Source organism: Grus americana, chromosome 24, assembly GCF_028858705.1.
Source record: "Grus americana isolate bGruAme1 chromosome 24, bGruAme1.mat, whole genome shotgun sequence".
Classification (NCBI taxonomy): Eukaryota; Metazoa; Chordata; class Aves; order Gruiformes; family Gruidae; genus Grus; species Grus americana.
In genome coordinates this window covers 3666689-3691336 of record NC_072875.1, presented here as the reverse complement: position 1 = coordinate 3691336, position 24648 = coordinate 3666689, and the positions used below count along the sequence as shown (strand labels likewise).

The 24648-nt window shown below is 60.5% G+C and overlaps 2 protein-coding genes across 8 annotated transcripts in view; both read right to left on the bottom strand.

Moving 5' to 3' along the window:
• SORL1 (sortilin related receptor 1) overlaps positions 1 to 9954 on the bottom strand; it is a 49825-nt gene extending 39871 nt beyond the window's left edge. For 2 of the 3 annotated variants that reach the window (XM_054803003.1, XM_054803004.1), the window contains exon 1: positions 9385 to 9949. In XM_054803003.1, the coding sequence (XP_054658978.1) occupies positions 9385 to 9594 (210 nt within the window). In that variant the 5' untranslated portion in view covers positions 9595 to 9949. Of the gene's footprint in view, positions 1 to 9384 lie in introns of all 3 variants that reach the window. The other variant, XR_008574054.1, reaches the window with a different exon arrangement.
• A 10217-nt stretch (positions 9955 to 20171) lies between these two features.
• On the bottom strand, positions 20172 to 24034 carry SC5D (sterol-C5-desaturase). Of its 5 annotated transcripts, none has more exons than XM_054802951.1 (5): positions 23815 to 24034; positions 22799 to 23016; positions 22196 to 22327; positions 21808 to 21918; positions 20172 to 21489 (listed from the first exon to the last, which is right to left on the bottom strand). In XM_054802951.1, exons 2-5 carry the CDS (start codon positions 23006 to 23008, stop codon positions 21064 to 21066), a joined length of 879 nt encoding a protein of 292 aa, XP_054658926.1. In that variant the 5' UTR covers positions 23009 to 23016; positions 23815 to 24034; the 3' UTR covers positions 20172 to 21063. The 5 variants fall into 5 exon arrangements, with proteins under 5 accessions (XP_054658926.1, XP_054658927.1, XP_054658929.1 ...); XM_054802952.1 differs by having other exon boundaries at positions 23819 to 24034; XM_054802954.1 differs by having other exon boundaries at positions 21808 to 21908; positions 22195 to 22327; positions 23815 to 24023.
• Positions 24035 to 24648: the final 614 nt, after the last annotated feature.

Genomic DNA, 24648 nt, shown 5'->3' with positions numbered 1-24648 from the left:
CAAGAAGTGATTTTTCAAATCCAGGCTGACTAGGCGAAGGGCCACAGGGAAACAGTCACCTTTCTAACAGTGACTTTTTCTGTACCCTAAAGGACATGCTGGTTTCCAAAATAAACGCAGTCGTACGCAATCCCATTATTCCCCGTGCGTGTGTTGTATCTGGCAGCACTCTAACAGCGCCGGTCGCGAAGGGCCGGTTTCTATGGGGAAGCTATCGCAGCATCGCTGCGGCGGGAGCTGAAGGAGCGGGGATGGCCAGCCTTGCCGGGGGGGCCAGGTGAAGCAGCTCGGCTACGGACGGGCGCCCCGATCGCCGCAGCGGACGCGCGTGCCTGAGCCCCCGCACGCCACCGTGCCAACGGCTGGTAACCCCTGAGCTCATGGCCTTGGGAAGCTGTAAAAATACAGGGCTAAACCCAGCTTAGGCCTGATACCCGGCGGCTCCCGCTGACCCCGGGATCAGCGAGGAGTGCCGCCCGGGGTAAGGAGCCGGTTTAGCCTCCACCAGTGACTGGCAAATAAAGTGCTAGGAAAAACAAAGTCTTTATTCTGGAAGGAGGGGGGGGGAAGTGAAACAGAAGCCCTCAAATCCTTCTTATGCAATAGGCTCACACAAGGAAAAAAAAAAAAAAAAATCAAAACCTGGCAGGGGGGGTCAGCGAGCAGCCCCCAGGACCAGTGCCCTTGGCTGCCCAGCCAGAGACCCCCCCTCGCCGGGCAGCCCACGTCAGAGAGCCCAGATAGCAAACGCAGCAGAGATTTAGGTCAGGCAGCAGCGTTGGCTACAAAGCAAGCCAGCAGTAGCCTCGCACGCCCGCCAGAAAAGAGAAGCGATGCTGTTTGAGGATGCAGGGAAACAGAGTAGAGAAGAAGGAATTGCTGATGCCCACTGAGACAGCCCATGTACAGCTTTGGGTCTGAAATCCAGAGCAGCTCTGAGCTCCCAGTCCCCCTCCCCTCCTTTAAAAGCAGAATAACCCCATCTAAATCTCTTGCGTATATATTAGTTATTTTGGATGCAGCTTTTTTTGGTTCCCAGTTGCACCCAGGCTGAGGTTGCCAGCTTTATGGAAAGGGCTGGGTTCGTTAGCTCGTCTAGAGTTTTGCTGTTATTTGGAGGGGAGGGGGACAGCAAGGGGGAGCCCATAGCTGCGCATTCAGAGACAGAAGTGAGCAACCTTGCCCAGCCTCCCTTCCCCGGGAAAGCCCCTCAAGAGGTGGATTTGTCTGCTCTCCCCAAGGAAAGCCAAAGCCAAGTCCAGATGAGCCAGACCTGCCCTGCGCACCCACCCCCCCAGCTCCCCTCAGCCAAGGGGCTTGTCACTACCTCCGTGGCAATTTCAGTAGCTAAAGACTGCTAGAACATGTCTTACAAAGGGGTGTAAAGAAAGAGAAGCCACCCGAAGGACGCCTCGCACTGTAAGTCCCCCCGGGAAGGGCTCGTGCAGTGGCATCTCAGGTTTAGGAGCCCCACACGTTTGTCTCTGCTGCTTCCCGGTGTGGGAGACCACAGCCTGCAGCTGAGTGGCCCTGCTACAGCCCCTCTGAGTTTTGTGGGGACCCGAACGGCTCAGGAGAGCAACAAACGGGACCCCGAGTCTTTGCTCTCCAGGCAGCAGTGCTGCCTTGTGCCCCAGGTGAACAGCACCCGATGCCCCGTTGATAGGGACGATTTCTGTGAAACAGCTTTGTAATAAAGCCGCTGTTATCCCCAACACAAGTAACCCTTCCCCGCTTCCTGGGATGAGGCTCGTTCGGCAGGAGCCCACTGTCACGGAGTCCCCCCGCCTCCACTAACGGGGGAAACCTGCCCCCCAGGAGCTGGTTTAACCTATGAACAGGCAATGCCTGGTGCCTAATGGAAACAGCGTTTAGTATACCTTCCACGTAATGGGGAAGTGTTTTGGTCTTTGCCAAGTGATTAAGTGTATATGAAATACGCATCAAATTCTAATTTGTCCTCCTAAGACGTAAGGTGCCAAATGAAGTCCAGGAGGGGAGAACTGGAGCCAAGAAATAGAAGAGGTTGCTTGTAGCTGTAGTTAATGTAGTTAATGCTGCTAGCTTTGCTCACACTATATATTTACTTTTTGTGAACAGAATCTTCCAATAAACAGATTCCCCCGCAGAAACGGGGTGAGAAGACCGAGCTGCCATCGCGTGGGAGCACGCCCCAGAGCAGGTACGAGCTCCCGCACGGCTCCAGGGGTGTAGCTGGAGCCCGAGTGCTTCCAGCCTGGGCTGGACACGCAGTTCTAGAATCTGTCGGTAGGCGAGCAAACCGGGGTGCGTAGTGTGCGGTGCTGAGCTCTTCTGAGGCTAGGGAAAGCGTCCCGATTCCACGTTCCTCAGCACCTGCAACACCTAAGCACCAGCTCCCCTTCCCGTCGCGTCCCTCTCGGTCGCTTACGCCCGGAATTGAGAGGTCAGGGCAGGGTTTTGGCTGCCAAGCTCGGCAGAGGTGGCTTGCCCCTCGCACGTGACAAACCACAGCATGTGCGAAAGCCCCGGGCTCGATAACGGTGCGGGTTGACCAGGAGATGAGTGACTCTGGCGTGGGCACCTCGCCGTAGCTACTCGGATGGCTGCTGGCAGGCCAAACGGCAATATTTCAGGCCTTTCTGTCACCAAAGGACTCTTAAATTCCCAGCCTTTGAGCCACCAGCGAGGCCGAGCTGCTCCGCGTAGGAAGCGTAACTTCCCCGTGCAGCAATCACGCTGTTAGCTGCGATGAACCGCAAGCAGAAATACTGCGCTCTCGCCGACTTGCGATAACGCCTAGCACCCGCGTGATGAGTGACAAGCGCTGGGACAGTGGGAGGGCTATTCCTGGTACCGAGTGGGCTCGGGAGCCCACCACGTGCGTCGGTGGGTTTGCTCTGTCAAGAGCTACTGCTTTAGCAATAGGACTCGGACCGCGGCTCGACCCAAGCGCTCGCTATTAATCAGGAGGCGACGTGGTGGGACTACTCGGGGGCTGAGGCTCGATGCTGTACAATTGGGGGTGTGCAGGAGGGAAAAAAAAAAAAAAAAAGACTCCTAGGGGTCGTTTATTTGTTTTCCCGTCTTGGTTATGTAACTGAAAATGGGATGCTTACAACCAAACGCAGTTCCTAGGAAATTTCTGAATAGTTAATAGGTTATTACTACGGCTGGATAAATGAGGGTAGAGGAGAACGAGGTAGAGGTCTCTGCGGCTGCCGAAACCATCAAAGTTTTGCCGGCAGCTTGGATCTTGGCTCGAAGGCAGGCTGTCAGGGGACGCTGGCAGAAGAGGAATTGGCTGAACGTTTCGTAGCCGTTAGCCGGGGGAACCAGGATGGGGCTAAAGAAAGCCATTGCCAAAAGGGGTCAGAAGCGAAGCCGCCGCTTGGTTAGCACAGGGCTTTAAAGGCAAGGCGCTCTCGCCAGGCTCCTCATCATTCCGGCTCACTGGAAGCAGCAGAGGACAAGTGCCGGGCCTTTGCGTCCCCGTTTCCTTTGCCTTCCCCCCGCCCCCAGCGAGGCTTACGCAATAGCCGGGCATCGCGGATGTGTGCCATGGGTGGCTACTGCATTCCCGGCACGCCGCATTCCCCGTGCGCTCCCACTAAAGCTTCATTACTGTACCTTCTGCTCTGCTCCCGAGCATCTGTTTCTAGCCCTGCCACGATATTTTAAAATACAGTCTGTGCCTGCCGTAGCGCTGCTTGTGGCTTGGACTGAAAATGCCAGGGTCTGAAATCATTGATATGAAACACGGGTGACTCATTTCAGAGAGTGCCAGGCCCATGTTAATTTTGTTAATACTGAAATCATCTGCTCGCAGAGCTGTTTTCTCTCTGCTACCACCAACAGAGCTCTCTGCTAGCTGTTGTTTCAAAGAGAAAGGAAAAGGGGAAGGGAGGGGGAAGTCGGGGTCGAGGCGGGAGCCCCGTTTACCCTGGAAACGAGCAGGACCCTTGGCAAGACGGTCTCGGAGATGGGCTCTCTTTCTACATTGATGGGGCAGAGGGTGATGGGGAATCGAGGCTGCCCCGGCCAATTTGGGTAAGCGCCCATGAAAATCACTCCCCCCCTAACCGAGGCATGGGGGGGAAGGCCGCAGAAAAGGTCTAAAGCGCTGCCGGCGAAGCGTGCCGCGAGCTAGTCATTGCAGCTACAGAAAGCTTAAGCGATGCCCCCGGGACACCGCAACGCTTGCTTAGTCCAACAGCAGGATCTGCGAGGAACCTGCCGAAGGGGAAACAAGGAATAAAAACACAAATACCCTTCCCAGCCGCCGCGGTGCCGGGAGCAGGAACCGCATGGCTTCCAGAGGCTCGTCTCTCCTGGCAAGCTCAGGCGCAAAAGCACGTGCCGGGAGCGGGGAACCTTCCCGGGGCGGCCGGGAAAGGGGCAGGGGTTGCCCGTGCCCCAGGCGGACGCAGCGATGGGGAGGGGAAGGAAGGACGGGGGGGGGTCTGGGAGCCCACAGGCAGGCCTCTGCTGGGATGTGCCGTCACCAGCCAGGGCACCTCCAGAAGGTTAAAGTCTAATCTGGGAAGGTCTCTGCCGTGCTGGCAAACCAGGTCAAAATTAAGTACGGTTCAATTTGGATGCAGCGTGATTGATGCCTCCGTTCACGTAGCTGGATGGCGTTTACCCAGCGAAGCACTTTGTATGTTCTCTGAAGGAAGAAAAGCTCTTTGCCGGTTTACAGGTTGCGAGGGAAGGGAGCTAAGGTGGGCTCTCTCTCCAGGACACGCTAATGGCCTCAAAAGAAGAGAAGCTTTGTCTCTTTTTGCTCAGGCACTATTGTGACCATGTGCTAATGGTATTTTGGAGTAGCTCATCAGCACAAGCCGTGCCTACGCAGCACACGGTATGAGGGCCGTGGGAAGGGGCTCCCGAAGCCGAGGAGCAGCTCTGCCCAGGAGCCGCAGCGTGGCTGCCGGCCGAGCACCCGGCCGTGGCCGCGGGTCTGGCGAGGGGACTCGTCTCCCACGGAGCGCTTTGCTTTCTCGGTGCTGTGCCACAGACGTAGAGATGTTAACATCTCCTGCACAAAGTCATCGCCGTGGTGTTATGTCAGCGGGAGACGTTCTCCTCAGGCGTCTTGAAAAACTTCTGCCTTAAAGATAAAGATCACCGAGTGGCACCGTGGGTCGGCGTTGCTTTTAATCTAGCGCAGGCTGCGGTAGCATGCGGTGCTTCCAAGCGCTAGCAGCTGAGGAGGTCATCTTAGGGCTTCATCAGCGCGGAGGGGCAGCGAGTGTCAAGGTCAAGGAAGTGGGCGCATAGAAACTAATTTCGTAGCAAATGGCCTGGAAATGATGGAAACCTGGTCCTTTTCCTCAAAGGCAGGGTGGGTTATCACCAGCAAACAGGAAGCTTGAGAGCAATGAAGCCGGTTCGCCCGGAAGGGAAAGAGATGAGGTGATGTTAGGGCAGGCAATAATGCCGGTTCAGGGGACGGGCAGGCAGAGAGGCGACGGCCGTGCACAGGTCAGGAGCGCGAGGAGAGGCTCGAGGGCTCGCAGCGGCAGCACGGAGGGCGAGCTGGCTGCCACGGGAGCTGCCAGCAATTAGATGTCTTTTGCCCCAGCGCGGTTTAAGGCAAAGGTTTCTTGTGAATTGCGTGTTTTTGGGGGGGGTGTTCAGAAGAGCCCTTTCCAAAGAAGGGAAAGGCTTGTCTGCAGATAAACATTAGACCTGCACGTCCGTATTAGCAGCCCAGTGGCGTAAATGCCGTCCGTAACCGGGATTCTCCCTCTTGCGCCTCAGGACCGGCAGACAGAAGCTGCCCTCCTGCCCCGGCGCTTCTCCTCGCCGTCTGCTGCGGCTACGACACGACGCTCGCTAGAGAGCAAGCCTCTCGGTCACGGAAGACGCTCCGACCCAGCACGCAGGTAGGAGGCCAAAGCGGCTACTTTTCTTGTCCTTGCTTGTCGCGCTAAGCGAAGTCCTTGCAGGTGACGCGGTTCGTGGCTGGCTTTCCCCCAGGAGGGGACGGGATTTACGTGGGATGGTGGGGACGTGCCCTGGAAATGTAAAATCCTGTAGCTGAGTACATGTACCCAGGTCTGAGTAGGCAAGAGCACGGAGGCTGTGAAGGGTCGGGAGGGTGGGCTGCAGGTGAGCGGCGGCCTCAGTAGCCAGGGGCTTGTGCCAGGAAGAGGAGGACAGGGTGCAGCGCCGTGGTTGCCAGAAGGGGTTCGGGGAGCGCCGCCGGACCCGGCGGGGGGGGTGCAGGCAGCAGTTGTCTTGCCCTAGGGATGCTTCTCTGCTGTCTGTGGTGTCCTAGAAAAGACCTGTCACGTGTCGGTGCCTGCTTCGGAAAGGTCTGTCCGTTGTAACGCTTGCCAAGAGTCATGTAGAGGTGAGGGCCATGCAAGGGAACAAAACCCGCTCTGTCTCAAAGCCGACTGTTTCTGGAGTGATGTGTTCGGTCTCTCAGTTGCTGGTGCTTTGGAGTCAGAAAAGCCAGGGAAAAGCCACGAAGGCACAGAGGGTTAGGCTACCGGTCCTGTTGTTGGTTGAGGCTCCCGACAAGTTTTGCTGTAGCCACACGTGCAAGCTGAACAAGCCTGCCCGGGCGAGGAGGCAATCGATGGTGAGGATCTGGACGAGGAATCCAAGTAATGTTTTGTGCTTGTGTCTTTGGTCTCTAGGGCAAGAGGGCTCTAAGCCTGTTGCTGACGATGCTGAGGATCCACAGAGGGCTTGGACTTTTCTCCCCTCCTTGCTTCCAGCCGGGACGATGCATCCCTCCCTCTCGCTCCGGTCCCCTGGTGACATCACCCACGGCAGCGACAGGCAGCACCAACCTCCCGTGCGTGCTTTCCTTCACCTCTGAGCTGAGCCGTCCCACGAGGCTGTGTCGGGACCACAGTCAAGAGCCGGGGAAGGGCAGGGAGTTTCGGGGCACGAGCCAGCGTGTAGCATATGGCCGAGCGACCTGCCAAACGCACGGGAGCAGGATGCATCCCAGATAAGGGACTGCGGCGGCACGGCACTAGGACGCTCGGTCCAAGCACTGCCCCTTATGACGATGTCCCTGAGAGAGGACTGCTTTTTTGACTGCATGATTTTCTGCTGGTCTTAGAGCTGGTCAGAGACCTGGGGGGGGGGGGGGGGGGGGGGGCGGGGATTGTTATGCGCTTGTGACAAGGCGCGAGACCCCGGAGCGCCGTGTTGCGCAGCTTTCTGGCTTCCTAGGCGTTAGTAATTCTGTGCGGTCAGATCTGTAACGGAGGCTAGGACACACGGGCTCCCTCTTGACCCTTTTTATTAAAGCAGACCCTGATTTAAAGCAGTGTAGTGCTCGGGAGAACTCAGAACTGTTGTTCAGTGCCAATAAACTCTTCTGGTGACATGCAGTCCCTAGGCTTTAAAATTTGTGCGTCCTGCCCCGAAGCAGCGGAAGGGCCATTTTTCGTACGCTAGCCTGAAACCCCATGCCACGCTGCCAGTGAGAGCGACTCCGTTCTCCTGGCAAATCCCCTCTGAAAGCTTAAGGCAAGGAGAAAAGACCCAAGAGCGGCAAACTGTTGAACTCCCACTGCTCCCTACTAGTCCTGCTCCCCATAGCGCCGGGGTTACGGCACCCTCTTAGATCTGCAGCTAAGCATCCAGGCGATACGGGCTGCTCCTGCCAAAGCAGCTCTCTGCCTGACCCGGGCAGGTGGGTTACACGAAAGCCATGGAGAGATGGAAGGGAAAGTGCTACAAATGTCTTTCTGTAGATGAGACAAGTGTCATGTTTTTTCTAAAATGGGGTAGCTGTGCGATGCTAAAAACAGCCAAACGTTGAGGAGGTAGAGGAGGCGAAGCAGATTTTCAAGGGGAGTAGGAACAGCTTTTCCCATCCTCTACACAGGGGGGAACTGGGAGCAGGGCTTTAGGAGCAGCACCAGCCCCCCGCGTGCCCCTCCAGCAGCTCCAGAGCCAGTCCTGCCTCGTGGCTGGCTCTTTCTCACCCTACATGTAGCAATAAGGGGAAATTATAGGGCACCCAGAAAGGAAAGTGCTAGCTAAGGAGGCCAACACAGATGTCGGTGAAGGCTCGAAGCCTCTCCTCAAGTGTGCCTTGTCCCTCCATGGGCTGGTCCCCCCCTCAGCCCCCCCAGGCAGCCTTTCAGGCACGTGATGGGAAGCGGGCAGCGTAAGCAAGGAGGGTCAAGTGGGGCAACTTAGTGTAGTCTAGCATGTGGATAGCTAAAAAACAAAGTAGACTCTTTAAGGCTGAAGCTTTCCATAGAGGCACCCAGGCAGCACGGGTATAATTCCTCATCACCCCTAAAGTGATGGTTGTGTGGAAAAGGGGGGGGCGAGGGGGGAGTTTTTCTGGTCCTGGCAGCAAAACTTGCCAGTGAATCGAGCCCGAGCAGGGGTACTTTCAGAAATAGCAGTTTCTACATTCTTCTGCGATGAGCGACTCCTCTCCCCCTCTTTTTCAAGGAGCAGCGGTGTTAAGGATCAGAAATGCAGAGAGGAGCCCTTCTTACAGAGAAGGACACGGTGCCTCACAAACAGCAATGCCTTCTACCAGAAGTCACCTCCCTCTGCCTAGCTTCCGAGCGTAGCAATGTTCAACACCAGCATCTCTAGGTCAAGAGCTGCTGCCCACCGCCTGCCCGCTCCCGGCCGGAGGGACTCGCTTTCCCACCCAACGAACTAGCCGAGGGGACGACCCGGCCCGTTTCGCTAGCGCGTGCCCTTGGCCACCCGGCAGCTATCGCTGCTCATCTTGCTGGAAATGAACCTGCAAGTATCAAGTGCAAATCCGACAGTGCCACGAGTTTGAGATGGATCCGGGAGAAACAGGGAGAGGTGGGAACAGCCGCAGGAGGAGATCAGCGGTACCTCCCGTCGAAACGCCTGCCACTTTGGGAACCGGGCAAGTTGCCGGCTATTAGAGGGAGCCGGGGCTGCCTCGCCAGCAACCCGCCTCCCCGCCACAGCAACCCGACCTTCCCCGCCGCGGGGGGGATGCCGGCCATCCCCACGCGGGATCCACTCAAACGCCTGCCGGCGCGGAAGTTATTTTCCGAGCAGCAAGTGCGCACCCTCCCCCGCAGCAGACCCGCGGGGGGGGGTTGCAGCGCGTCGCGCTGTCGCCGAGGCCGAGCGGTGCGGCCGGCTCCCCGCCAGCCCACTCGCGGCACCAGCACCGGGGGGACCGGGGATAAGCGCCCTCCGTGACCCCTTTCCCCGTCGTCCCCCCCACCCAAAGCGCTCCCTGCAACCGCCCGGGGGGAGGGGGGGGTGCAGCGCCGCGCGGGGTGATGTAACGCGCCGCCCCGCGGTATTTTGGGGTGGGGGGGAATGGTGGTGGGAGTGGGGTGCGCCGACCCCACGCGTGCACGGTGGGGGCGGCGGTGTCCCGTGTGTCGTGTCGTCCCCCCCCCCGACCCGGCTCACCTGTCCGTACACCTGGATGGGCTCCGGCGGGCGCGGCGCAGCGCGGCGGCTCCGCGGGGTCTCGGCGGCGGGCGGCGGGGCGCGCAGCAGCAGCGCGGAATGGCCGCCCGCCGCCGGCAGCGGCAGCAGCAGCAGCAGCAGCAGGAGGGGCAGGAGGCGGCGGGGGAGCGGGGCGGCCCGGCGCGCCCCGCCGCTGCTCGGCGTCGCCATGTTCGTGCCGCCGGGACCGGGCCGAACGGAGCCGAACGGAGCCGAGCGGAGCGGAGAGTCGCGCCGCCGCCCGGAGAGAATGTGCAATGGGCAGCGGCACCGCTCCGCGCCTCCCCGCGCCGCTCCGCGCCCGCATCCCGCCCCCGCCGCCCGCTCCCCTCGGGGGATGCTCGGGGCCCCCTCCCCGGAACCGAGCTTCGCGGCCGCCAGCGGGAGTATTCTCCTCTCCTCGGAGGATGCTTGGGACCCTAACGAGATAGAAGGAAAGAAAGTTAACTTAATTTAAATGAAGTGAAATGAAATGGCAAGAAATAAAGTCAAATAGGATGAAAGTAAATGAAATAAAGTCAAATCAAAGAAAAGCGTTGCAGCTTCTTCTGTCTGGGGGATGCACGAGGTTTGTCCCGCCACCCCCCAACAAAGCCTGGCTGCTCTTTCCCTCCCGCGGGCAGCCCTGGCAGGGTGTGCCCCCCAACCCAGGATGTGGCCTAAAGCACCCCGGTGTCAGCATCCAGGCTGAGGTTCCATAGCGTTTGCCACCGATGTCACCTGTGGCTGCGCAGGGGGTGACAAGCACGAGAGGCCCCGTGGGGAGCCCCAGAGCATCAGGCGGGGGCTGGCCGAGCGAGGGGTCGCGTGGGGCGATCGCGGTCCAGGTGCCGCGTGCCGTGAAGGGCGGCGCTGGAAATTGCCAGTTGCCAAACAAAGCCCGACTCCCCTCTATTGCTGCAGTTAGCAATCCGCAGCTCCTGGCCAGTGATCTACTGCTCTTACTGTTTGTCTACCACTTTTGGGATGTTTGAAATTAGATGACAAAGCTGTGGCCGTGCATATATCCCAGGCTAGCGGCTATCGCACGTGCACGGAGTAATTGTGTGCCCTGCACACAGGGACCCTGTCACGACAGGGATGGCCCGGACCTATGTCGGTGCTGCCGAGCACAGCCCTGCTCCCCGTAGCGCCCAGGCTGGGAGCGTGAGGCTTTTCTGTGTCAGGACCCGCAGGGTCTGTCAGGAGGGATGAAGGGGCGCGTGCTCTCTACAAGCATTACCCTTCCCTGTGCGCACAACGGGAGGGATTTGCTGTCGGAGCAGGCTCGGCAGCGCTCACGCTCCTCTCCTCGTGTACTGAACGTGTTGATCGAATGTCTTGAGCCAGGTGAGCAAGGACAGACAGGAGAGGTGATTGTCCTGGCATGATAGGTTTCTGGACACTTTAATCCCACCATTGAACATGGGGGGGGGGGGGCCCACAGCGTGGGATCTGCCTGGCTTGTGGCTTTGAACCCTTTCCAACCTCGTGGAAGCTCTGTGCCGCTCACATCTGTTCCTGGAGGTCCCACTCACATGTGCACCTGGTCCCGTTTCTTTCTCCAAGGCAGTTTCTGGTCTGCGTGCCTGGTAGTTCTGGCAGTTACTGAAGTGGAGCCATCCCCAGGAAGCAGTTTTAAATGTCTACCGGCTTCGTGCAGCGATGTGGTTTTCAGCATTGGTTTGAGGCTCCTTGCTATGTTTTACATTTCATGGGAAAGAAGAGCAGCTGGTAAAAACTTTGGTTTCCTGTAACTGAAGATTGATGAGGTCCACGCTGTCTACGTGCATTGGGGAGATTATCCCGTGGGTCAACAGTAATGCTTCGTGTCTAGTTTTGTCAAGCACTGTCCACTGCCGGGGGGAGGATGTTTCAAGTAAGCAGTTTTCCCAACAATCGGTCAGACCCGCCGCAAGCTGGGGCATAAGGAGAAGAGGCTAGTTAGGGACTCGCCCGCGGTGAGGGGGGTGGGTTGGCTGCGACGAGGAGCCGTGTCTGCCTCTGGATGGGAAGACGAAGGCGCGGATGGATGTTGAGAGGAGAAGGTGCAAATGATTTTACACATTATGGTGACAGACTTCCTCCCAGTACAGTTCTGGTAGCCCTCAGAGCTCTCCACCCCAATTTCTGCCATCTTCTTACCCGGGCAGAGATGAGAAGGTGAGCGCTGTCTCACCCGCAACGCCAGCGGGAGCAGGAAGCCGGAGGTCCCCGGCGTCCCTCCTGCCACCTCTCCCACCCGTGGCACTTGGCAGGCAGGTTCGTGCTGTGCCAATGGAGCGGCTCTTTCCGCCCAGGGTCAAGTAAGCTGGCTGTGTGCTCGCGCATAAAACGCTCGGCATAGGTAACGTGCCTGTGCAACCCTCGTAACTCATCGGCGCAGCAGAGATGATGTACGGTTATGCAGGGATGGGGCAGGACGGCCGCCAGTGGCCACAACCCTGATTTATTGGGGCAGGCCAAAGCACCGGGCTCCCGGCTGCGGGGACTTCCCCGGTGCTTGCCCTGTCCCTGCCTGGGACTCACGCGGCCGAACCAATGGAGATCTTTGTAACGCGCAGGCTATTTTTGGTGCTGGGCAGTGCCGCGTCGTGGGTGTTACGGAGCAGGGGTGGGAAGGGGAAGGGGAGATTTGAGGCAGAAGAAGAGCAGTGGGTTTGTGCCCAGGTGGTGGGGAAGGAGCGGGGCCAGCTCTGCCTGGGCTCCTGACAGTCAGCGTCCTGCCGGCCGGAGGAAAGCGCGGCTCCATCTCAGGCCACGCGTTGGGCAGGAGATGTTGGCTCGTGCCGGAACCGTGCTTGGCGTGGATATACGATCTGTGCATCTGAGGCAGTTCGCCTGCACCCAGCTCCGCTCACGCCAAGCACCGGGGACGTCACAGCCCGTGCTTGGGCGAATATGCATTACCTGACTTGTCCGACCGGGATCGTGCCTCGGGAGTCTAGGAGGGTGCAAGAAGGAAAACAAGAGTCTTGCTCACAAAAGCCGGGTGAGCCTTCCTCTCTCGTTTTCCTCCCCTTCCACCCTGCTGTTGGCACAGTCTCCTTTTGCTCCCGCATCTAGCCAGGCAAGCCCGCTCGAGCAGGCGTCTGACGTCCGTTCTGCCACGACGGGACGAGGGGGTTGCGCCCTGCTTGGCCGCGGGCCCTCCCTGCCAAGGGGTTCGGGAAAGGGGGGGTGACTGTGGGAGGTGATGGGAGATGCGAGCCGTGCCTATCGCTCGGCCCTGGCTTGTCTCTGTAAGCCAGAGGTGGGTTTTGGGGCTTAGTCTCACTGCTAAGGCAAGGCCTTACCTGGGTTTTAGCCTCTTTTGTCTCAGAGTTGCTGAGAGTAGGCTAATGGCTTGCATCTCCTCCATCTCGTGCGCCGTTTCAGCATCTCTAACATTGTCAGGAAATCCTCAAAGAAAATGGATGGGACCGGCAGCGAAGGAATGGGAGCTTATAAATCCTATGGACAGCCCCGAGGCACTCTCGCTCCCCCTCCCCGTCCCCTTATTTCATTTGCTTTAATAGCAGAAATGTTGTCCAGAGCTTTCCCCGAGGTGCTTTCACCTAGAGACCTAGTTAGTGTATTTCAATTATCGAGTCAGTACAATTATAAGCCCTCCTAATGAAGCTTGTAGCGGTCTTGACTCAGTGTAACGTCCCTCCGGAGGACCGGGGGTCACTGTGGGTAAAGGCAGAGTCAATAAGGGAGGGGTTTAGCGCAGGAATCCCTACGGCCAGTCGCTCTCCGGAGCGGACGTGGCGGGCAGGCAAGAGGGACCCAAAGAGGCCACGGCAGCATTTGCTGTGCGTCCGAGCATCCATCCCATTTCCCACAAAACGACTCCGTTCCGCCCTGCCAAATCCCCCTGAGAATAAAGAATAGAGGGAGAATAGAGAAAGAAACGGTAAGAATTGAGGAACCGGCTTTGTAGCATTTTCTAAATAGAGGAAATCAATGCGTGGGGGGTTCGTCATCCCCCTCCCGGCCCCCCCATTTTCATCCGAGAAGGGTCCCCGTCCCCCCGCGGGACTCCCTCCTGCCAGGTAACCGTGAGGGAGAGAGTGGTAGCGGGGACCTCTTGGGTGAACCTAGCGCTGGTAAATGCTAACAGATGAATAGCTCTTTCTTTGCGGAGGGAAATACACGTTTCCTTTGCCAAGGTATTTTTTGTTTCTTGAAAAAAGATCCTGTCTCCTGCCGTAAAGGGGAGGGGGAACAGAGCAGAGTTTATTTTAAGGTACATCTGGATTTCATCAGCGGCAAAACTCCAAGAGTGAGGAGAAGAGCCCCCGGCCCCCCAGTTTTCCTTCCCCTCTCCCCCTCACCTTTCCCCGGCACAGCCCTAGAGGTCCCGGAGGGTTTAGGGGACCGTGGGGGCCGGAACAGCCGTCTCCCGCAGAGCCTCACCGCAGGAGCAGATAGCGTCGTTTAAAGGAAGCACTGCACGTTGCTGGTCGGGTCAGGGCATAAAACAGCCCGCCCCACCATCAGAGACCGATCTCAGCCCCGACGTGGTGAAGGGCTTGGTGTGCAGGGATGCCAGGGGTGAGAGCTCGCCGCGGGAAGAAGGGCTGCACGAGGGGCTCAGTTCGGCTCGCCCCTGGAGCGAGCGAGTCAAGGTGTGTGTTGAGCGACAGGTCTCTGAGCAGGGCTGGCAATTCACCTTTGTTTGACTCATCCGGGAAGCGCGAGAGCACGCCTTTCCTGGGAAAGCGAGCCCTTGTTGCAGGCTTTGTGGGACTCAGGGAGCTTTCCAAGAGGAAAGGATCTGGTCTTGGCAGGACCTGCCTTGGAACCAAAGGTCCTCAGGGCCGCCATGCATTGTGTTTTCGGGATCCGGTGCCTGCCGAGAGAGTGGAAGCCTGAGGAGCGATCCCGTCTGGTGTGGCCGGGGGGCTCAGCATGGCTGAGCTGCGTCCACGTGCCATAGCGCTCGTCCTTTGGGAAGTTCCGCAAGGCACCGGTCTGACCGGTCACGTGGACATTGATCTGCGGGTCTTCTTGCTTTGACGTGAACAATTGGCAGCCCTTTTTGCCAGAGGAGCCAAATCTCTCAATGGGGCATAAACCAAGGCCGGCAGGTCACTAATCCTTTCCTTTCCCTTCTCCGTACTCTCAAGCCAGGAATCCCTGGCTCGAAATCCCGAGCGGTAATCGTTTCCTACAGCTGTTGGATCTTGCCGCTCGCAGAGCTCCAGCAAAGCCGCTCGTTGCTGCCGCAAGGGCGAGAGGTCCCCCGAGACAGCCGAGGAGGGAAAGGAGACGGGCCAAATGGGCGGCAAACGTGGGCAGGGACGGAGGCGCTGGCTAACCGGGGAGATGGAGGGGACAAAACCCGTATGTGTCGTTACCCGGCGCTGCTGGCCGGCAGCAGCCTGCAATGCGATGATGTTTTGGGCTTAGCCGGACTCGCTCGGGCTTGGGTTTTTCCCCAGCTCTCTATCTGTGTCTAAGAAGGACCAAAGTCTGGCAGCGGCCACAGGCAGGGGAAGCTGTGCCCCATGCTGCAGCTGTAAAGGTTCTTTGGTGATGATCCCTGTCTTTGGGCCGGGGCTCGTCAGCTGGACTCAGAGCGGGGGGGGGCGGGGGGAGCAGGAAGGTCTGTCTCTCAGGTTTAATAACCAGATTAGTGAAAAAGAGTAATGTGGGTCACGGCGTGGCTGGCAGAGAGGGTAACGCAGAGATGCCCGTGCCGGCCCCGCGGCACAGCTCCCCCGGGACCCCGAGCAGGACGCCACATCTCTCTGCCCTGCTGCACAGTCTCAGCAGCGAGGGCAATCACGTCACCCTCTCGTCGCTTTGTCCTGTCCATAGGCACTCACAGCCTGGTGAATGAAAGACAAGCTGGGAAGGAAGCCCATGCAAACTAGGGCAAATACGGCATGGCCGGCAGCACGAGGCCAGCAAGGTCACGTTGTGCCGCGTATCGCGCTTGAGAAGCCGCCATATGTCCCTCCCGGTCCGTGTCGGGCACCTGCCCGGCAAGCGGCGCAGGCGAGAGCTGGGCCAGGAAGATTTTGGAGTGGCGTCACCCCGATGGCAGGAGAGGGAGGGGGGTCTCAACCCCTGTGCGTGGCTCTTGCTCTCTGGCACCGCGATGGCATGGGTTGCCGCCGGGCTCCCTGCATGAACGCGTCCCCGATTATCCGCTCGAATGCCAAGCGAACAGGCTTGAGTCAAAACCTGGGGCCCAAATTCCCCATGTGTAGCAAGAAGGCCTCCATGGGGGTCCCCGGGATGCTCAGCAGGAGGACGGAGGTTTTAATTAATCTGTGCGTAGCCCGAGGTAAAAGCTGTACGCTTGAGACAGAGGCGTGGAAATGCATTGTCTTTTCCAAGGGAAACATTTTCCGGGCAGATTGGCCTTTTTGTAGTTCCCAAAGTAAATCCATCTCCTGAAACACGGGTCCTGGCTATCTTCAGAGGAAGGCAGCGCCGCGCAGGAAGGAGAGCCCCAAGGTTGATCCGATTCCGAAGGGCGGCAGGCCTGCCAAATGGGGCAAGGCCTCCGGGCGCCCCGAAGACGGACAGGCTCGGCGAGAGCTGGGCCCGCGCTGGGGTCAGCCGCAGGGAAGCGATAACGGCAGGGTCGCAATTGCTCCCGCTTCATTCCGTGGGCGACACTAGCGACTCTGGGGGGGGTTGATGGACAGTGACAGCACCCCATCCCACCCTTACAGCGGACAGGATCCACTGCCAGCCGTCCTTGGCTGAGGACTCAGAACCGTTCCCCGCTCACAAGCATGTGTTTTGCACGGGGTGCGGAGTCTTCCTAGCTGGAGTTCTTGAAAAAGAAATGGAGGGGTATCTCACGGGGGGGCTGTTCCCCCGGAGCCTGTCCCCAGCGGGACCGGGCATGTGTAATGCAGCAGTCGCATCCCTCTCCTGTGTCTGCAGCCCCTTTTATGTAGCAATAAAGCTACGGGAGCATGTGCAGAATCCATATAGCATCTGCATTTCGTGCGAGCATGGATGATTTTAAGTATCATCAGTTTCCTACGCGTCGGCTGAAGTACGTGTCCCTCCGGGCTCCGGTCACACTGTCCTTTTCAGAAAACAGAGCTCTCAAAGAGCGTCTTCCTCCACTGGGAGTCAGCAGAATCTCAGTTATGGGCCTTATATATATATACACACACACAGAGACACACACATATATAGATTAATGGTTGGACTTGATCATCTTGAAGGTCTTTTCCAACCAAAACGATTCTATGATTCTATAAAGTGTATTTATTTATTTATTTATTAGGGGTGTGTGTATATTTATATGCATAAGTAACTATATGTAGTTAGGCATACATTTAGGTGTGCATATAAATATGCCTCTCTCTCTATAAAAACACATTTAATATAAATATTTCTTACAAATAGACAAAAATACATGTTTGTATTAAAAATGTGCATATATCCACACAAATATATAAATTGTACAGATATATACATGTCTGCGTCCGGGTGCAGGCACGTAAATATTTTTTTTAATCGAAGAAAACCACGCGGCATAGGGCGTGCGTGCACGGGGGCGTTCGTCTCTGGATACCTCAGCCGAGGTGGAAGGCACGGTAGGCAGGGCACGGGGGCTCTGCAGAGCCTCGACAAGGGTTGCGGTCACGTCACGGGTGGCGTTGGCCAGTTGTCGGCATTCCCCTGCAAATGGGGCCGGACGGGGTCCGTGGCCGCCCGCCGAGGACTGCTGTGCCTTTCTGCCACCTGAGGATGAGCTCTCAGGTCAATGCATCGGTTCTCGGGGGTCAGGCAAGGGACGTCGAGCGAGGACACGGGGGTGGTCACAGCCCCCGCTGCAGAGAAGATGCTGGCGCGGGCATTTAGCGGTGCAGGCAGATTTGCAAAGAGCTGTCCAGGAGACGGTGCCAAAATCAGGCAGGTGGGTTGGCGGTGCAACCCAGGCCTCTCTAGGTCTGCCACCGGCCGCTTTGTCTGCGTCCAAGGCTGCATGGCCAGGTGCATCTGGGCGGGAGGGGATGCAGGGACAAGGGCTGTCTCAGCCCACGGGATGGAGAGAGAGGGAGCCGGGCAGGCAGCAACGCAAGGACCGCGGCCAGGTGGTCTCGTCAGACTCCGAAGCTTGCCGCACTTCTCACGGAGTTAGCCTTAGCACGCTGCCGCGCCTCACGCGGTCTCCGACGGTTCATCCTCCGCAGCTGCTCCTGTCTCCAGGCCCCGTGCTTTTGGGGCAATGAGGAGGAGGAAGGCTGTGCGCGGAGGTGCTGCTCCTGCTGCCGGCTGCCGTGAGGAACACCTCCATCTGGTGGTAACAGCAGCGTCAGGGTCCCCAACGCAGAATAGTGTCTCTCCGTGGCACGGTGCCTTCAGGCCGCAGTGGAGGAGGCGGCTGACTGGCCCGTAGTTTCCCAGGTCCTCCTTCTTGCCCTTTTTGAAGACCAGAGCCAATGTCAGGCTTTCCTCCAGCCCTTGGGCACCTCTCCTGTTCTCCAGGACCTTTCAAAGATCAGAGTGGCCGAGCAATAGCATCTGCCAGCTCCCTGAGTGCTCATGGGTGCATCCGGTCAGGGCCCATCAAGTTTGCCTAGATATTCTCTAACCCTATCCTCCTTAACCAAAGGAAGGTCTTCCTTTCTCCAGACTCTCTCCTACCTCCAGGGCCCGGGATTCCTGAGACGCCCCGGGGGCGGATGTTGTCCGCCTTGACTTCAGCAAGGCTTTTGACAGCATCTCGCATAACATCCTCATAGGCAAAGCTAGGAAGCGTGGGTTAGACAAGTGGACGGCGAGGCAGACCGAGAACCGGCCGAACAGCAGGTTGTGATCAGCAGTGCAAAGTCTAGTCGGAGGCCCATAGCTAGGGGCGCACGCCGGGGGTCGGTACGGGTCCGGTCCAGTTCAGTGTACACATCAGCGACCCGGACAAGGGGACAGAGCGTACCCTCAGCAAGCTTGCTTTCGATACCAGACCAGGAGGAGAGACCACGCTGCTGGTCAGTGAGCTCTGTACTGGCCAAAGCGCTAGGCAGAGAGGACTCAAATCAAGTTCAACAAAGGCAAGCGTAGGGTTTGGCACGCGGGGAGGAATAAGCCCTGGCACCAGTGCAGGGTAGGGGTTGACCTGCTGGGAAGCGGTGCTGCGGGGAAGGACTCGGGTGTCCTGGCAGACGACGAGTTCTCCATGAGCCAGCAGCGTGCCCTTGTGGCCCGGAGGGCCCGCGGTGGCCCCACACGCATCGAGAAAAGCGTGGCCGGCAGGTTGAGGGAGGCGATCGTCCCCCTCCGTTCCGCCCTGGTGAGGCCACGCTTGGTGTGCTGTGTCCGGTTCTAGCCTCCCCAGTTCAAAAGAGACAGGGAGCTACCGGAGAGGGTCTGTCCGGTGGAGGGCCACGAGGATGTCGAGGGGCCCGGGGTATCTCTCATACGAGGCGAGGCTGGGAGAGCTGGGTCTGTTTAGCCTGGAGAAGACCGAGAGGGGATCTGATCAACGCTCATAAATATCTCAGGGGCGGGCGTCAAGAGGATGGGGTCAGACTCTTTTCCACGGTGCCCGGCAACAGGGTGAGGGGCACAAACCAGAGCACAGGAAGTTCCACCCAAATGTGAGGAAACACATCTTTACTGTGAGGGTGACAGAGGACCGGGACAGGCCATCCGGGGAGGTTGCGGAGCCTCCTTCTCCGGAGGGATTCCAAACCTGCCCGGACGTGCGACCCCGTGGCCCGCTCGAGGTGATCCTGCTGTAATGGGGGGGGCGGTTGCACCAGCCGATCATCTCCAGAGGTCCCTTCCAACCCCTATCGTTCCGTGATTCTGTGATCGGGGCCTCGCCTTGACCCTTGGCAGGTCTCTGGGCTCCGAGTTAATCAGCAAACAGAGGTCAGGGTTCCCGCGCACGCTGGGGAGAACGTGTTATCGCCAGGAGGCGAAAGCAGAGCCTGGGCCTGGCAAGGGACCGTGCCAGCAGAACAGGACCCCCGGGGCGGTCAGCCCAGGGGGAAGCTGCTGGCATCCATTCTGCTCGTCAGGCACCACGCGACGTAGCGGCATCACCTCGAGCTGTACCCCGTCAAGGGGACGGCCGGGGCAGGCGGTGGAGGGCCCGTTTGCTGCGGCGAGGAACCGCGAGAGGGGCCTCTGTCCCTGGCACGGGTGGCGCGGCTCCGGTGACCATCAAAGTCGCCGTGCTCCCGAGCACCGGTTTCCCCAAGATGGGAAGCGTCATACAGGGGTGCGCGGGGAAGGCAAAGCGCCGGCTGGCGCTTAGGGGCAAGGTCCCGATACGCATGATCCGGGGAGCAGAGAAAAGGATGAAGATCGGCCAGGACACGTAGCACCCTTCTGTCAGCCTCCCAAGCGGCAAAACCCTGCGCGCTAAGGGTTTTTGTGTCTCTCTAAACCCAGAGGGGACTCGTCAGGTGTGGGAGCCTGGCTTTACCGTACCTGGGAAACGGACCAGCACGTTACACTTGGACACCCTCCGTGCACCCAGCCCCTGGTGAAGTTCCAGCCCATCCGCACAGATTCACATGGGCCCAGCCGCGAGGCTCCGCATCCATACCCGAAGCGCGGAGGGGTCGAGGCCTTGTGGCAGACCCGTGGGAAAAGTCAGAGGGGCCGGCACTCAGCAACATCCTCCCTCGCCCCTTTGCCATGTCGGCAAGAGGGGAAGGGGCGGCGCGCACGTTCGCTGCTGGAACAGCACGGGCTAAAGCCATCGCAGGCGTCGTGCCTTCAGGGAGAAATGGGGCGTGCCAGCAGGCTTCACGCGGCACAGGGAGCGAGGGCAAAGGGACCGGACAGCAGCCAAGTCGGCAACTGAGATTTATTGAGCGCAGGTCAGAGCCAACGGCAGGGTGACCGGGTTTTGGTGGGAATCACGCCGGACGTTCGGGGGGAAGGCCGGCCACGAACCCTCATGTGCCTGTTCCTCCTCCCGCCCCCCCCATCCCAGAAGTTCTCGGGGAGCTCGAGGGACCCAACACGCATCTTTGTCCCACAGGCATGCCATTTCTGGGACGCGTCCTGTCAGCGCCCCGCCGGACGTCCCTGCGTCAGAGGGAAGAGGAGAGCGTGTCGAAGGCCGCGGAGTCCCGCTGCATCTCGAGGCTGAGCTGTCGGGAGGCCCCGCGCCATCTCCGAAAAGTAGGCGTTTGCGGCTTTTTTTCGCGAGACACAACTCAGAACAAAATGCAGCATCGTCAGTCTCTCAACTCTACTCGACTCGTCCCGTCGGGCTCCGCGGCAGCGACGACGACGAATCAGCCGGCAACGAAGGCACGCGGCACAGAGAGACGGGAGACCCTGCCAGGAGCCACATTATTGTTCTATTCGTGCCAAAGTTATTGTTGCATTTGCGCCACGTCCTTGTTTTTGTAAAGCAGCAGCAGCACAGTCCTAAAGCAGCGCAGGGACCTTAGCAAAGACACAAAGGAGGGAGGGGGAGCGACGGGGGGAGCGGGGCAGGTCCGCGACGTAGAGGGAGGCCGTAACTCGCTAGTGAGGCCGGGCACCACCATCACGGGGGGGGGGGCGGGAGCGGGGGTGGGCTGGGGTGCTCGCCGAGAATCACCCCGCGTCGGTCACGCTATCGGGGGACGGGGGCTCTTTGTCCGTGAGAAAGTAGTCTTGAGCGGCCGGGAGGAAAGGGACGAGATCTGGCCAGGGAAGCTCGTCCTGGAGAGGGGCCCAGCCGGGGGGTCCCTACTCGGTCTTGGCGGCCGGGGGGCCGTTGGGCACCCCCGGGCCTTTTTCTTGGAGCTTGCGCAAGTAGTCGTGGGGACCTTTGCCCTCAAAGGCTGTGGGGCTCTTGTAGGAGCCGCCGATCTTGTCCCAGAGGGTGAAGTACTGCCCGTAGTTGTAGTCGAAGTACAAGTGGTGGTCGGTGTGGTGGGCTGACCCGTTGATGACGTGCCGCAGGAGGCGGGGGACGCGGTAGTCGCCGTCGTGAATGGAGATGGTCCAGACGTTGACGAAGATGTAAAGGCCCAAGTAGGTGATTTTGTGCAGGGGGAAGAGGAAGGGGTAGACGTGGTAGGGCAGGCTCTGCATGAAGCCATCAACAGGGTGGAAGGCGTGGCTGGCGAAGGGCGTTGCGATCTTCCAGAGGTGGTGGGGCTTGTGGAAGCGCTGCGGGGAGAGGGAGCGCCATCTGTCCCCGCATGGGCCGGCCCCTTTTGTTTCGGGAGTCCCCCGGCCAGGGAGGGACTTGTCACCCGGGGACCGAGGGCCCTGGGCTGCCACCACCGTGAGGGCAGGAGAAGCACGCACGCCCTAACGGGCTCTTGGCTCCCGTCACGTTGCGGCCCAAGGCAAGGCCTCGTTCAACCGGACCACCCATTCCACCCCTGCCCCGGGGTGCGCGCCCCCCCCTGGAAGGAGCGGCTTGGCTGCGGCCCCGGGGCAGGGCAGGGGCTCTCACCCCAAGCCCGCCGTCCCATCTCGTACCTTATAGAGCAGTTTGTGGTGGAGAGCGCGGTGTATCCAGTAGATGCCCATGTCGGTGAAGAAGAGGAAGGACAGCATGCTGAGGAAGACGCCAGACCAGCCTGGGGAAACGGGGACATTAGGGGTGGCACCCATGGGCGCCGAGGGCCGGCAAGGAGCTGGGGGCCATAGGGGCGGCCTCCTCGCGTTGCCCTAAGGGGAACTCAGGATTACGAGTGTTGGACGGGACCAGCTCAAGGTGAGAAGAGGCACCCGGGTGGATTTTGTGAGGCTTGTACGAGGCATACCGTCACTGGGGAAACGGGGTTCGCTGCCTGTTCCCCAGGGGGCCGAGGGAGGCGGGGAGAGGGTGCCAGCCTGGCAGAGGGGCATGGGGGAGCGTCTCACCATACGGGGAGTCCTCGATGTTGTCGTAGAGCTTGCTGTAGCCCCGCACCTCGGCGAAGAACAAGGCGACGGTGGGCACGCTGATCCAGGGGAGGGAGCGCAGCGCGTAGGCGATCTCCCGACGCACCTGGTTCTGCAGGAGGGGGCAGCGGAAGAGCAGGGTCAGGGGTACGGGACGTAACTGAAGCTGGGTGGAAGCCCCAGCGCCCCGACGCCCCAGCCCCTCATGAGGCACGGAGGGCCGGCATCTCAGCCGCCGGTTGGCCTTTGACATGGGCGCTTTGTCACGATGTCCACGCTTTGCCGCGTGCCACCCGTTCAGGAAGAGCCATGCTCGGGGTGGGGCCGGCACAGGCGACGGGTCTAGCGTGGCGTGCAAGCGGTCCTCGTTTCCGGTCGGGGACAACCGAGAGCCCCGCACGGGCGGGCCCGGGAGGGCTGACAGGCAGTGGTCCGGGCGTGCGTGTCAGCAGCTGGCCTCGAACTGCCGTCACCCAGGGTGCGACACGCGCACGGGAAGGCGGCGTGCCAAGGACGGTGAGGGGGGTGCCGGCAGCACAGGGCCGTGGGGTCTGGGGCAGGGGGCGGTGCGGGGCACGCCCACCTCTAGGAACTGGGGGTGTTTCTTGAGGTTGTGGTCAAAGATGAAGTGGTAGCTGAGGGTGCCGAAGAGCAGGTAGAGGGCAAGCGCCCCCAGGTTGGTGATGACGAAGAGGCTGAGGAGCTGGCGGCAGGGCTCGCCTTCGGACCAGCCGGCGGGGTACACGTAGGGCGTGAGGAGATGCCGGTCGGCGGCGTCCAGCACCAGATCCATGGCGACTCCTGCAGGAAAGAGACTGGGTTGGTGCGGCCGGTCGTGGAAGGGGCGCAGGGGCCGGGTCTGAGCGACGCGGATCAGGCGCCCGCAGGGGACGGGCAGCGGGCTGGCTGGCCGGGCCCCCTTAGTCGGGTCCACGAAGTGCACCTGGGAGATGTAGGGTGTGGGGTATAAAGAGCGGGCCGTGGGTGCCGAAGCAGCAGCGGGAGCACCCCACTTCTGTTTCCTCTCGCTGCACGAGAGGGCATGTACGGCAGGGTCCCACGCCGGGGCAAGGGCGGCAGCGGGATGCGGGTGTCGGGGAGCGAGGCCTCCTTCTAGGGCAGCAGACGGTAAGCGGGGGCTTGGGGACCGCGGCGGCGGCTGTCTCGGCAGTCCGGGACCCCCGGCCCGGTTCCCGCAGGGCGATTCTGGCGGCGCTCCTCGGGGGTCCCAGCGGAGACGGGACCGTGCGTGGGCAAGGGAAGGCAGCGGCGACAGATGCGAGGGCCGCGTCGCTCGTGTCGGCGCGGTGGGGGTCAGCGTGTTTCGGAGGCGCAGGCGAGGCGGCAAGTTGTGCCGACGCTGCCGGGGGGCACGGAGCCGCGGCGGGCGGTGCGGTGCGGTGCGACGCAGGGGTGGTGGAAACGGGGCGTCCCGCGGGCTCGGAACCGTGGGTGACGCCGTCGGCGCGGTGCCGCGCACGGGAGCCGTGCCCGCGGGTGGGTGGCTGGGTGCTGGCCAGCGGGGGGCTGCGCGGCGGGGCCCGACCCGCGGTGCCACCCCCCCCCCCACCCCCAACCCCGCGCCCCGTCCCCCGGTACCTGCCTGCGGGTCCCTGCGCGGCGGTGGGCGGGGAGGGGCGGTGCCGCCGCCCGGTAGCGCCACGTGACGTCACCGCCGGAGCGGCTCGCGCCACCGCGGGCAGTGACGTCGCGCGGGGGCGGGGCACGGGGACAGCCCCGCGTCCTCCGCGAGTGCGGCGTGAAGGAGGGGCGTGGGCTGCCGTGCGGGGCGCCGTCCGCCGCGGCTGCGGGGCCTCTCGCGTCCCTCGGGCGATGCCGGAGGGCGGGAGGTTGGAGCCGCGGGGGCCGGTGTCGGGCCCCTTCCCTGCTGTCTGCACCGTAGGGCCGCGTACGCGCCCATCCCCGGCAGCGGGAGAGCGGCGGGGCCGGGGGCCGTGGCGTCGGCACGGGGACAGCGGCGGGCGGTGTCACCGTGGCGCACGAGGTCGAGCGGCCCCACTGAATGGGGTGTGTAAGAGGGGTGCCGATGGAGCAGGTCGGAGCCGACCGGGACATCCGTACGGGCGGCAGCCCTGCAGGGTTTTGTTTGCGCAAGCTGGTTACGGGGAGCGGAGCGACAGGCTTTGGGAGAAGCGGCGGCACCGTACCCGGCGGCACGGCCGTAGGGAACGCGGAGGCGCGGCGCCGCATCGGCAGCCGACGCAGGAGGTTACTGGCTGCGTCCGTGCCGAAGGGGTCGTCGAGCCCCAGGACAGGCGGCCCAGGGCAGCGGCGAAGTCACCGTCCCCGGAGGTCTTTGAGAGAAGACGCGTAGATGCGGCGTTCGGGGATGCAGTGTAGCGGTCAGGCTTGGCAGCGTTAGGTTCAGGGGTGGACTTGACGATCCTTAAGGTCTTTTCCAAGCAGAATCAT

Excerpts from the sequence above, each read along its gene's own strand:
- SC5D (XM_054802951.1), bottom strand. The coding sequence starts at position 23,008 with ATGGATCTGGTGCTGGACGCCGCCGACCGGCATCTCCTCACGCCCTAC. Across the intron at positions 22,328-22,798 it reads AACACCCCCAGTTCCTAGAG|AACCAGGTGCGTCGGGAGAT; the intron begins GTGGGCGTGCCC and ends CCCCTCCTGCAG. Across the intron at positions 21,490-21,807 it reads ACCACAAACTGCTCTATAAG|CGCTTCCACAAGCCCCACCA; the intron begins GTACGAGATGGG and ends CTCTCCCCGCAG.